The sequence below is a fragment of the Tachypleus tridentatus genome, chromosome 10, assembly GCF_004210375.1.
Source record: "Tachypleus tridentatus isolate NWPU-2018 chromosome 10, ASM421037v1, whole genome shotgun sequence".
Classification (NCBI taxonomy): domain Eukaryota; kingdom Metazoa; phylum Arthropoda; class Merostomata; order Xiphosura; family Limulidae; genus Tachypleus; species Tachypleus tridentatus.
Genome location: NC_134834.1, coordinates 46,828,425 through 46,842,490, shown reverse-complemented (window position 1 = coordinate 46,842,490; position 14,066 = coordinate 46,828,425). Strand labels below are relative to the sequence as shown.

At 34.0% G+C, this 14,066-nt stretch overlaps 1 protein-coding gene across 3 annotated transcripts in view; it reads right to left on the bottom strand.

Moving 5' to 3' along the window:
* LOC143229197 (transmembrane protein 127-like) overlaps positions 1–12,910 on the bottom strand; it is a 31,768-nt gene extending 18,858 nt beyond the window's left edge. Inside the window, exons 1-3 of one of the 3 annotated variants that reach the window (XM_076461180.1) lie at positions 12,665–12,907; positions 8,780–8,891; positions 129–471 (exon numbers count right to left, since the gene is read on the bottom strand). In XM_076461180.1, the coding sequence (XP_076317295.1) occupies positions 129–471; positions 8,780–8,830 (394 nt within the window). In that variant the 5' untranslated portion in view covers positions 8,831–8,891; positions 12,665–12,907. Of the gene's footprint in view, positions 1–128; positions 472–8,779; positions 8,892–11,633; positions 11,772–12,664 lie in introns of all 3 variants that reach the window. The other 2 variants (XM_076461182.1, XM_076461181.1) reach the window with 2 other exon arrangements.
* Between the last annotated feature and the right edge of the window lie 1,156 nt (positions 12,911–14,066).

The following is a 14,066-nucleotide window of genomic DNA, read 5'->3' as shown; positions in this document are numbered from 1 at the left end:
ATAATCATGAAAAAAACATGCATCACTTTTATATGTAAAATTACAAAAATTAAAATGATAAAATACTGGTATCAGTAATGTCACATATAAAATACATAATTCATAAACTGATAAAAGCAATAAAGTACCTGTATTAGATCTATATAATGTAGATGTTCTTTGTTTTGAAGTTGGGTAATCCTGAGTTGATACTTCAGTATGGCGAGATGAGAAATATTCCTGAACACCAATATATTTCCCATCACATTCTCCACCTTTCAAATAAAACCAGTGAGGTTGAGCAAGTGCTGTGGCTAGTGCTGCTATCACGGCAATACTAAAGGCTGCAGCAATAATGTTACGTTCTCTTTCCTTAAGACGCCATTGGCGTCTTAACCACAAGTGGCTTGGAGCAAGCCCATAAATATCTGTTATATCTCGCAGCACTTCCCTATTCATGTGGTACCTTCTAGAATCCATAAGAATTATATGCTGAAAAGCAAGAAAAATTGAAACAATTCTCTCTTTTACTACATGTATATATCTAAAATAAAAAAAATGCGAGGGTAAAATAAGCCTTTTATAACAACCATACCCCAAGAATGCTTAAATATTGATCATTTGCAAATACTTTCATGCATATATCTATTGTGAAAGCATTTTATTGCTATCTTCCTGTGTTTTATTGCTATTATAAGTTACATTTATATCTTACTTTACATCTAACATTGAAAAATAAGGAACAATGCAATTTGTAATTTAAGAACATTTGCATCTATTGGAAGAATAAAAAGTTAACTCTTATCTCACTAAAAATACCAAATAAATACAATTTTACATATAAGCATGAAAATACTTAATTCGTTTGCTGCAGATGCTTTAAATATGCATGGAATTTTTGCAAGATCTGTACTATACATGTACACTCACTTTCAATTGCCCAAAGCAGAATATACCATGTACACTGTCAGTGGGTGAAACTACAATATAATTCCAATACTTTTTATTTTAAATATAATGGATGTGAAACCAGTATACATTCAAACAGCATATTACATAAAATTTAACTGTAAAAGCTAAATTTCATTAATGGAATGCAGGTAAACTTTATATCATTCAAAAGTTCTTTCTTATCATGCATTCACTTGAGCACAAGAATGTATCTGATGCCTGTTAATCTGTTAGAACAGCTAAAACTTTTAAAATATATTATTAAGTTAGTTTGATTGTATTCATAACATTGAATATCTTTAGACAAACAAGCTTCCTCATAACTGTCACAAAGTATTTGCATGATTGTTTCCAAAGAACACATTAATAAAAACATAATTATAAATCCACTACAAAGAAAAAACACTATGATATTGGAATATGACCCTCATTATGGAAAGTTACTGTATATTGTAATTATGTTTTGAAATATCACTTGCATTATAACTGATATCGATGTTTTCCTGGAAAATTTCACAAAATAGTTTTAATACTGTGTTTTAAAGTATACCTATCAATAAATAATCTAATAATTAAATACTGCAAAGGAAATATACTACCAGCCTGTAATTTTGCTTCCATTTCTCATTTTAGCAAAACTGTCTGGATATCTTTTGCTATTATGTGCTAACTACAGTACTTATTTTAAGGTTACATTAGATACCTGAAAACCTTAAGTTCAAATACAGAAACCCTAAGACTATATAAGTAATCACACTAACATAATGAAGTAATCAGATTAACATTATGGCATCAAAGAAAGGTTATTACAAAAATTAAGAACTAGATTTATTTGCTATGTTTTTATTTCATTGGCAATGTTACAATCACATTTTGATCATGTTAATCACAGTCAGAGTCTGAACTACTTTAGATACAAGTAGCATTACTGACATTTTCTAAGATTTTGAGATAGAGTACCAATGGTTTAACTGATGTATCTTGCAAGCTCAAAGTACCACACACACATACAGGATAAAAGGAAAAATGCAATATGTCCACACCACCATAGATCTTTAACCTTACACTGACAATACTAGCCTTTAAAAGACAGAACCCCTGTCCATTCATGATCCAGAAGTTGTTTTCAAATAATGTGTGTCTGGATTAGACCTCAGCCCTTAGAATGCTCAATTGTTTCTTTTAAAGAAAACCACAAAATTTGTTCTAATCCATCTGTTTTACAATGTACAACTTGGTCTGTTCAGGTGATATCATATTTGCAATTGTATAAGATGACCTTGGATTTTTTGAGCAAATTTAATGTATTTCTTTGAGGTTTCATGCACACAGAACAATCTTTATTGTCAAGCTAATCTAGAATGTTACTTTTGTACAAATATTCTTAGAAATTATTTTTAAACTGTGCTAAAATCTGCTTAAGTGTAAACAATATAACCACAACTAACACTTTTTATGTTCTTCAAACACTACAGACAATGCACCATAACTTAATTCACAAACATTCAACTAAGAAGTTTAGAAAGTTTTCATCACAGTTGAACTATTTTTTTTAGTATATGGATGTCTCACTGGACAGACTTACAAGACAATGTCTCACCCAAATATTTTTTTATATAGTCTAGCTATTTGCTTATTTTCTTAATTACTTGTTTTTGAAGAAATATTGAAAGTTTGTTTGTTTCACAGTGAGAATATAATTAATTAGGTAGGTAATTTGGTAATTATAGCTTGTTTGTTTTCAAAACAGAAATTGTGTATTTTTAAAAAAAAATTTGGCACTTTATTGCATAAAATTGGCATTCCATAAGAAAGAAATGGTTCTATTTTAATAAAACAGTTGTCACACACATTCTGCAGTCGAATGAAAGAGACTAAAGATTATAAAAAATGACTGTAAAAAACAAAAGACATACAAAAAAAAATTTTGTCTCAACACAAAACAAAAACTATGATGATTTCAAGTAAGGAAAAACTTATAGCAATTGCCCATAATTGAAAGTTCTTGTTGGAGCTCTTATCTTTGAATTTGTATACAAGATGAGGGGTAAAATCAGGCATTGTTTTAAGTATCTTACACACCAGCAAATACAGAACACACATCTGGGAGAGGTTACAAAGCTTACCGACTGACATGTGTATAAACTCCTTTACAGATTCAGCATACATCTTACTCTGGTTTAACTGGTAAAGAAGCAAGCCTCATCATTCTATCTTCAAGAATCATAAACCACCGCCATCATTCATAACACAGATTGTCCACTTATTATTCTTTATTACGAGTTAATATTGTTCCATCATCTTACAGCAAAATTGCTGTGAGTATTGTAATAAAACATTGTGTTGTGTAGTGTAGCTTTCAGTTTGACCACCTAGTGACAACAACTGAATAACCATTGACACCCAACTGATTTAAAGTAGAGTGTAGTTAAAAACCAACTTCATTTGTACATACATAACAAGTTTAGTTGGTTGGTTGGTTCATTTAGTGTTTTATGGCACAAAGCAGCTAGGCTATCTGTGCCAAACATCCGGTAAAAAGCTAAAAGGAAATTAAGGTAAAACAAAACAAAATTAAAAAAATAGATAAATTTAATAAATAAATAGCATAAAACCAATGTTTACATCTACAGTAATTCAAGTTGTAAAGGACTTTCTGTAGCATGACTGTAATAATCATAACTCACCAGGAATACTAACAGGTAAGTACAAAAACCGCCATCAGTCACCTGAAGTTGGCCTTTTCAGTCCTGGTTTTGAGTCCTGGCAGTCAATTTCTAATTGCAAATTTAACTAGATGAACTGTGATTTTTAAAAGGGAGTCACATTAAAAAGGTGTAAAATATAAATTAAAAAACTTAAATGGCATTAAAAAGATTAATAGCCTTTAAAAAAACTAAAAACATTACCAAGGTGGACAGTGTCACCATCATCAATAACACTGTCTAACATTATGGACAAACCTTGGGACAGAACATGCTTAAAATGGTACCGTTGTTGTGAATCATAAAAATGACAAGAAAGTAAAATGTGGCTTATTGTGATCTGAGTGTTACACAAACTACACACTGGTGCATCAGTTCCAGATAAAAGAAAACGACGAGTTAAAAAACTGTGACCAATGCGTAGTCTAGTTAGAACAACTTCCTCTTTCTGATCCTTACAGTAACAAGATGGCCAAAGTCCAATATAAGATTTTATTTGGAAAAGCTTGTTTTCGTGTTGCTCACTCCAAGTCGACTGCCAACTGGCACAGAGCCGAGCCTTGAATACAGGACCATAGTCCATGTATGGGACAGGCACAGCAGTGACAGTGCCAGAGCAGATAGACTTAGCTGCAGTGTCGACACGCTAGTTCCCGTGAATACTAACATGGCCCAGTATCCAGAAAAACTGCATAGAAGTAAATGTTAAAGAGAAATGGGCCAGTTGATTTTGAATATCGCCGAGAACAGGGCGTGAACCAACGTGAAGCGATTCCAGGGCTAGTAGAGAACTAAGCGAGTCAGTATAAATTGTACAGTTCGAGTACTGCTTAGCTTCTACCCAATCCAGGGCAAGAGAAATGGCATACAGTTCAGCAGTGAACACAGAAGCTGTATAGGGGATTCTGCGTGCAATCACCAAACCACTACAAACCACACAGACACCTGATTTCGAACCATAAGTATAAACAGAAATGGAAGAATGGTTCCAAAGATGTTCAGCAAATAGCAGAGAGTATTTCCAATCAGGAGTGTCTACTTTTCTCAGATAACTTAAAAATAGGTCACAATTGAGGACTGTAATAAGCCATGGTGGGATGGAATGGCCAGTGGATACAGCAATGTTATCCAAGGACAGACCCAATTCATCTAAGTGCGCCTGAATACTAAAGCCAAAAGGAGCAATGGCAGACCGTCTGGTCTGAAAAAGCATGGCCAACTGACGAAGTAAAACACAACCCCAGGTGGTATGCTTTTGCAAGGATTGAAGTTTCAAAACATACAGTAAAGACAGTTGCAAATGGCAGAGGTGCAAAGAAGGTTCATGACACTATGTATAAGCTCTGAACTGGGGAAATGTGGAAAGCCCCAGTGCAGAGCCAAAGTCCTTGATGATGAATAGGGTCTAGCATCTTTAAGGCCGATGGTCTGACAGAGCCACAGACCAGTGATCCATAGTTGAGTTTTGATCGAATAAGAGAACAATATATCTTTAGCACAGAACATCAATCCACTCCCCAAGTGGTGGTAGAGAGGACACAGAGGATGTTCAATGCTCTTGTACTTTTGACCCGTAGAGGCTTGATGTGTGGTATAAGGGTCAGCTTATGGTCAAAGATAAGCCCAAGGAACATAATCTCAGAGACCACAGACAGCACAACTTCACCGATATGGAGTTCAGGATCAGGGTGAATACCCCATTGGTAGCAAAAGTCCATGCAAACAGATTTGGAGAGAGAGAAGGTAAAGCCATTTGCTGTGGTCCACTTCAGTAAACAATTGAGGGCATTCTGTAGCTGCTGCTCAATATACCTCATGTTCAACGACTGACATAAGATGTGAAAGTCATCAACATGGAGCCCATTTGGAACAGCGAGAGGGAGTTGTTCAGTGATGGCATTAATTTTTATACTGAAAAGTGAGAAACTCAAAACACAGCCCTGAGGGACTCCAAGATCCTGTAGAAAAGAATGGGAAAGTGTTGAACCCACACAAATTTGGATTCTCCTATTTATTAAAAAATGTTTAATAAAAAGGGGCAAATGGCCCCATAACCCATATATATGGAGGTCTCGTAATATGCCATACCTCCATATTGTATCATAAGCCTTCTCAAAGTCAAAAAATAGTGATACAAGATGTTATCATTTGAGAAAGGCTTCTCTGATTGACTTTTCAATTTGAATCAAGTGGTCCATGGTGGAGCACTGTCATCTGAAACCACACTGGGTGGGCGAGAGGAGGTTGTTTGATTCAACGTACCAAACAAGATGAGCATTAACCATCCTCTCTAAGGTCTTACAGAGACAGCTCGTTAAAGCAACTGGACCGTAGTTTGAAGGAATCTTGGGATCCTTCCCAGGCATGGAGAAAGGCAGGAAAATAGCCTGGTGCCAAACATCAGGAAAAACAAGCAGAAGTATAGTAAGAGAAGCAGGAGATAGATGGCTCAGCATCTCATAGTGTATATCATCAGGTCCAACCCGATTTACTGCCATACCAATGAAGAGCCAGTTTGAGTTCCACCAGTGTAAAGAGATGATTATTGTCATAGAAACAATCAGCTCAAAAGGAAAGAGGTGATTGCTCTGTCCGAGTCTTGATGGCTAAGAAGGTGGAAGAAGAGGCAGAAATGCTTGATACCCAGCAAAAGCTTTTACCTAGAGTATCAGTTACTTCCTGGCCATCAGAGAGCAAGTCAAAAGGGGGACAGAGTGATATTGCCCACTGACCTTTCAAATCTTGTCCCAAATGGAACTGGCGGTAGAGGATATGCTGATTGTGAACTTAATCCAAGATTCCTTCTGGCTTTGACATCTTACCCATTAAGCACGTGCACGTGACTGCTGGAAAGCAATGTGGTTTGAGAGTGTGGGATATCTATGGAAAGTATCCCAGGCTCATTTTTGAGCTTTCCATGCCATGTGGCAGGCAGGATTCCACCATGGACGAGGATACGCTGGGAAATGTGTCAAGGTTTTAGGAATACACTAAGCAGCTGCTTGTATAATACAGTCAGTTACTGTTGCCATACAATCATCTAATAATGGCTTACAAACAATGGCAGGATCAAGTTCTGCAAGAGCAGTGAAACAGGGCCAGTTTGCCTGATCCAGCTTTTACCAGGGCTTGCAGGTTGGGTGGCATCAACCACAGCCAGTCTATCTCAAGATGATAGGAAAATGATCACTGCCTCATGGATTACTGTCAACCCTCCATGAAAAATGGTAAAATGGTGAAGGGGAGCAAATTGAGAGATCAATAGCAACAAAGGATTGACTAGGCACATGGAAATAAGTAGACGAGCTAGTATTGAAAAGAGAAAGGTTGTGATCAGAGAGCATACGCTCTACAGAGTGACCCCTCCTATCATTATCAGCACTTTCCTAGAGGGGATGAAGTCCATTAAAGTCCCCCAGGATGGTCCCCTGGGAAGTTTGGTTGTTGGATGTCAATAAAATTATCTAAGTTGTCTTCTTTCTGTTGGTTGTTTTTGGTTGTAAAATCAACCAACAAAAGTAAATATATCTCACGAATCAAAAAATCACGAAACCATATACTGCTGTATACCATATATTCCTGACATCAGCAGGCAAATAACCAACATTTGGCAAAAACTAGTAACAAAATATGACATTCCAGTTAATACCAAATTTATTCAAAAACCAGGCAAAAAAACTGGGGTCTATACTATGTAAAAACTACACTGAGAAACACCACACCAACATTATTTATAAAATACAATGTGATAACTGCCACGACTTCTATATTGGAGAAACAAGTAGAAAAATGGAAACCAGATTCAAAGAACATAAAAAGTCACCTTCACACGTTTTCGAACACTGCAAGTCAAATAAACACAACATAACCATAGAAAACACTCAAATACTAAATAAAGAAACAAACATAAACAAACGCAAAATTAAAGAAGCCTTACTTATACAACTTAAACCCAAAATAAACCAGTATAAAGGAACGCCTTTATACCTATATTAATATACTAAAATAAATAAAATTATATATTCAAACATCTAACACCGCCCTCTATGTTCCAACACTCAGTTGCACAACCCCTTTCAAACGTGTGGTCAGCGAAACCACAGCCAACCCTGTTGAACCTGACGATGACCGAAGAAGGTCGAAACGTTGTTTGCTCTTCTACGTAAAATATTTTCTCAACCCAAACGAGCCGTTTTTGCATATATATTTCTCTACAAGTGGGTTTTCTCGACATCACTGAAGCTGATGACAAGATCACAGTTGTTTTTTTTACCACTGCATGATCAATTTTGATCATGTTACAAACATTATATAAACATCTAAACTGTCTCCCACAAGAGAACATCTTAAGCCATAGTTTAAACAACAGAACCAAGCTCAGTTCAAGCACTAGATCAGCAATTATAGTAATGGCTGATGGTAAGTGTTGAATTATAGTCATCACTATATGACTGCAAATTTTATAGATACTGCAGATATAGTTGCCATCCTTGAAGCTGACTATAAAAAGTGGAAGCAATCATGTGAGCAAAAGATGGATAAAATTATGGCAATTCTAAGCAAATGTGAGGCAGAAATTTTGGAGCTATATATATTTTATTTGGAAAATATTTTGTTTCAGATAAAGTAAGTATCAGTAATAGCTCACCAGAGTTTAAGGTCATTATAGAAAAGACAGTGGTAAAAGTGTCGATTCAAACTCAATCACTAATGGAAAGGGGGAAAGGTATATTAATATAATCAAGCCGTAATTGTTAATTAAAATATTTTTGACTTTGTTCAGCATGCAGAATGATGGTCTAAAAGGAAATCTGATTAGCTACAAAAATACCCAACGTAATCAGCAAAGAGGAAGAGGAGAGAAATATAAGAATCATTAAATTGATTATTTTATACATATGCTATTATATTTTGACTTTTTTTAAATTTTACGTATATATATACACACACATAGAGAGAGAGAGAGCTTGAAAAACTGATAAGACAGTGTAGGATCCTTTTTAAAAATATGCAGCATATTTTGTTTCATGTTAATGTGTTTTGTTTATTGCTTAAATTTTTTTTATATATATGGCTTTACAACTTAAAAAAAACTAATTCTTGCACACACGCACATACATATATACATAGATGTAAATACTAACCAACATGTGCTGCATGGATGAAAACACATGTGATTGCAAAACCCAGTTCATGTACCATTGCAGTATAATTCAGTAATCTTTCCAATTCAGCATTTACAGACTTCCCATATAGCTACAGGGTATAAATAAAGTAACTATATATATTTTACAAGCATATATACATAACACGTAGTATGGCGATCATCATGTACCAGTGACCATACATGCAGTACCATTATCAATGATAATATTCTAGCAATGATATCAGGAACAATTGCTATCACATTTGTGTGAAGTCATTCCAAACGTTCTCAATATTTCCCTGAGAGAACATCATACATCTGCAACATATTTCATTAATCTAAACATTAATCACACAATACAATATTGTTATTATACAGACTTATGAAAGTATAAAAAAACTAATGAAACAAAAGTTTCTAAACTTGGTAATATAAAATGGAGGAATCAAGATCTTTAAAAAACAAAACAGAAACAAGATAGATAGCTTAAAGTTAAATTACAAATGCACAAAAAGAAAAAAAGCCTTAGGTTTAAGATACAGTGTCAACATTATTTTATGTTACAAATCCTTATTTTCACTCCATGTCTAAAAGCTTTAATATGTAGGAGCTTGTTTGTTTACTTTTTTTGTAATTGTATTTTCACATCAAGCTACCTGTCTTGTTTCTGTATTTTTAAGATCTCTATCCCTTCTTTTCAAATTAATTTCTAATAAACCATTATCATAATATCCTCGATGCACACATGCCAGAAATCATTAATAGTGTGCACTCAATTTGTTTATACTATCATACATATTTGTACTGAATACAACTGTAAAATTTTGCTACTTGAACATGTCTACAATATGTGACTAATTACTATAACAAAAATAAAAGTTTATAATTCACCAAGAGCAAAACATACTACTCAAGCTGATTTTTGCCACAAGACAAACATAGATATGCATAATAAGAGTTAAAAAACTGTTCTGGTTCTGGACAGTGATCATGATTGATTTTTATATTAAAACAAGAAAACAATTATATTTTGGGTTATCTATGAGACATACTATTTTGACACTCAATAAAATAAGCAGTTTCACCAGCATTACTCACTAATTTATGAATTCAACACACTAGTACTTCAAATGATTTTGTTCTTCACAAAAATTATATTTTGGAAAACTCTGGGATCAAGTCTCAGTTTAATAATAAATTTCAACTGTTAGAGACTCAATGACAGCTAGTAGATTAAATGTGAGGACACAATTCTGTGAACAACTGATATTTACAAATTTTCATTTACTGATGATTCAGTAGTTAATAAAGGTCATTACTTGAACACACATGGTTTTACCATCTTGTAATGTATTACTGGTCTAATCAAGCAGCAGAGTAATTCATAATTTCCTATCATGTGACAATAAATTATAAATCAAAATACTTTATCTCTCAACTGTTAATGAACACAATTTTAAGAATGCACCATTTGTTGGTATGTACTGATTTTATTATTATCATAAGAAAAATGATAATTTTTTACTCTCTGGTATCATTTATCTATCATACCTCTTTAAAAGTAATGCACTTTTAGTTGCTCAAATTCATAGAAAAAATTATGGAACAAGTTCTGTAATATAAAAATATTTACAAAAACTACTACTATTTTGTAAAATACACAAATGAAGTTGATAAAACAAATTACATTTAAAACAAAAATTTGAAAGTTGGTTCCAAATTTATAAAACTTCTCCAATGGTTGAGGAATAAGTCTGAAGGCATATGACATTAAAAATCAGGTTTTGATACATGTGAAGGACACAGATGGATAGCCCATAAACAAATAAATTCCCACCACACTACTAAAACATTATACTCATTTCTAAAGAACTCCATGGGTTGTCTTCAACTTTGAATTTAATAATAACAAACTTTAGGAATTAAAAGGAAAATTACAGAGATTTTAAAGTTCAATTATACTAATAACACTATGTAACAAAATTTTTACTTTTTCTTGTTCCTGGGTAGAAAGTGTTACTTCCCAATTATTTATGCCTACAGTAAATAGAAAAAAAACCTATTTTTCTCTTCAAACTTTGCTTTTGTGATCTGGATAATGAAGTTTTCAAACTTACCCATTTTCCAGAACATTCCAGCTAGATTCAGTGCTGAGTAGCTGATAGAGAATGTTCTCAAATTTTATAGAATGTTGTAGAACTTACAAGAATTTTCAACAATATTGTAGAACTTATGAGAATTTTCAAGAACCTTTTAGAATTTTCTAGAACTTTCCATGGTATTATATATACAGGAGCTCACCACTGACCATTTCAGTTTAGTTCTAGCTGCCTAAATGAACACACAGACCTTTCTGATTTCATCAGAGATGTCATCAAGAAGCTGCAAGCATTCTACTATGTATGAGGCTAATTTATCAAGACAAGAGCAAAAAAGTACTCCGTGACAGCATTTGCTAAAATGTGCAAAGCCTAAAAGGCATATTTCGGCATGCCTGTCAAAGATCAGACAAACCAAGGATGCCTCATTTTACCTGTGAGCACTGCAAAAAAACTCTAGAAGGCAAGGCAGACAATTTTTGCTTGCTTGAATAGTAAGATTTTATATTATACAAATTTTAGACCTTTCAAAATTTAAATATCTTATTAATTTTTTATTTTTTCATTTCCAATAGTATAGAAAAAATATCACATATAAAATATTTGCATGAACCTCTTACACATTAGTTGTGGATGAAATAAATTTTTTTCTTCTTAATAACAATTTTATTTTGCTCTTTTGCAGGATGGTACAGAGGGGAAAAGAGAGCCACGAAGTTCACTATTCCAAGAATTTGACATGAACCCACTGACCACTCAAGCAACTGCTACTTCTGCATGGTGGACCCTTCCAAATGTCAGGCTGGCAAGAATGCATCTGCTATCATGTATCTGGACCTTCCATCATCTATCACCCCAGTGTCACACTGCCCCGAGCTCCCTGTACCCACTCTGCCACAGAGAAAGCAACCATCTAGAAAAACTACTCACTTCTAAACATTTTTGTATAACTATAGTATATGTACACATAAATCTTGATTCATATGTTGTTTTATTCAGACCTTATGTAAATGAATATGTGCAAATTTGTCTGTTTTAACACAGAAAATGGGTTAATTTCTAAATTTCATTATCCAGGTTACAAAAACAAAGTTTGAAGGAAATAATAGCTATTTTGTGTACTTTTACAACATACACACTTAAGAAATAACACATACTATCCAGGAATAAAATTTGTGTAACACAGTGTAATATGTGAAACAGTTTCTATGATCTGATTTTTAAAGGTAAGCAATATATTCAGTTTTACTTTCAACATCACCAATAATACATTATACTATCTTTACTCTTCTGTTGAAATTACTTTTTTGAGTCTTGGGTTACATTTATTGTTTTGTTTTTTGGAAAACCTCATTATCACTATCCTTGAGCTGAAATACCATATTAAGTAATATACAAATAAATATTTACACATTACAATGACACTGATAGTCTAGTTTTTATTTACTGATACAACATTACACTATCGTCATTACCACCAAGAATATTCTTATTGCTGTAAAAAAGTAACATCCAGCCAATTAGCATACTATATTGGTTCATAAAGTATTATATAAAAGTGTTACATGAAATTGAGCACGTAGGCTTATCTGTGAATGGGTATCAAATAGAAATACGTAAACTAAATCCCTCAAGACTGCCCAATAAAGTTGTAAGTAGTTTCGATAAATTGACAATAACAACAGTTAATACATGTGGTGTTTTGTAATATTACTAATAAAATCCACTCTGAATTTCCTCAGTCAAATTTCAATTTCAAGACTATTTTAACATAGTTAACCTACCTGTTACCAACTGTCCAACTATGGTTCATTAAACAATAGTAATAATAAAATGTTATACGCGCGCCATATAAAATCACCTAAACGTTCATTCGTAAATTAAATTATCATATTTCATGTATCAATAAATAAACATCTCCCAGATACTGTAAACCTATTACATATACGCGTTATATTTCACGTATATTTACAAATACCAAGCCCAGCAACCTGAACTAGATCATTTCCTATTTATTACAGCCCTCTAATGGGCGTTTAATTTTCTTTGTAAATATCAATTTCTTGAGAAATAATTAACTAAAAATTTTTCAAACTTTTTGTTTACATTCTCCATGAAATTGTTATTTTCCATAAATGTATTTGTTTTTTTTTATCAAGAGAGAAAATACACAATGTACGCGGGTGTTGAAACTCAGTTTTTCGTTAAAAGCCCGCAGAGTTATCTCTGTTTGACAAATCAATTCGCCCAGTGGTTTAGCAGAAAGTCTGTATAGACTCACAGCGTAAAAATGAGAACACAGTCCAGGGATGACCAAACAGCGGTTAGCGAGCCACATATATCTGATATATTCTTCTAGCCAAAATCTTAAAGCCAATGAACATAAAGACAAAATATGCATCTTGCGTTGTCAGTCTCAACCACTTATTCGAGTAGAGCTTCAAAAGATGAAAATAAGAAAAGGGAAATTAAAAATAAAAAACTTTTTTAGCATTTAATAGGGAAAATGTGAACACTATGAAATTAGCCTAATACTAGCTGGTCAAAAGTTTAAGACCATACCGAAAGTAAATCTGAAACAGGATAGGAAATGCCAAACAAGAGGTCTCAGTAGCGAGTTTCACGGCCGTCATTGTGAATAACTTCAAACATTCGCTTTGGCTGGCTGGATTGTTATTCCAAGTGGTAAAGATGGCTTCACGAAGATCATGCACTGTTTGGAATTGACGTCCATTTCTATAGACTTCCCTTGCCATCCATCCCAAACATTTTTAATAGTGTTCAGTTCGGACGAACACGCTGGATGGTCCAAAAGAATCACGTTACTCGCCATGAAAAAGTCCTTTGTCCTGCGGGCATTGTGGATTGTAGCATTGTCCTGCTGAAAGATCCAGTCATTTCCACACAAGCGAGGGCCTTCAGTCAACAAGGATGCTCTCTCCAACATGCCAATGTAGCCAGCTGCTGTTTGACGCCCTTGTATAACGTGAAGATCTATTGTTCCATGAAAGGAGAAAGCACCCGAGATCATGATGGAACCTCCTCCACTGTGTCGTGTAGAAAATGTCTCCGGTCGCATATTCCTATCGTACCAGTAACGTTGGAAGCCATCTGGACCATCCAGGTTAAATATTTTCTCATTAGAGAACAAAACCTTCGTCCACTTTTCTACGTACCATGTTTGGT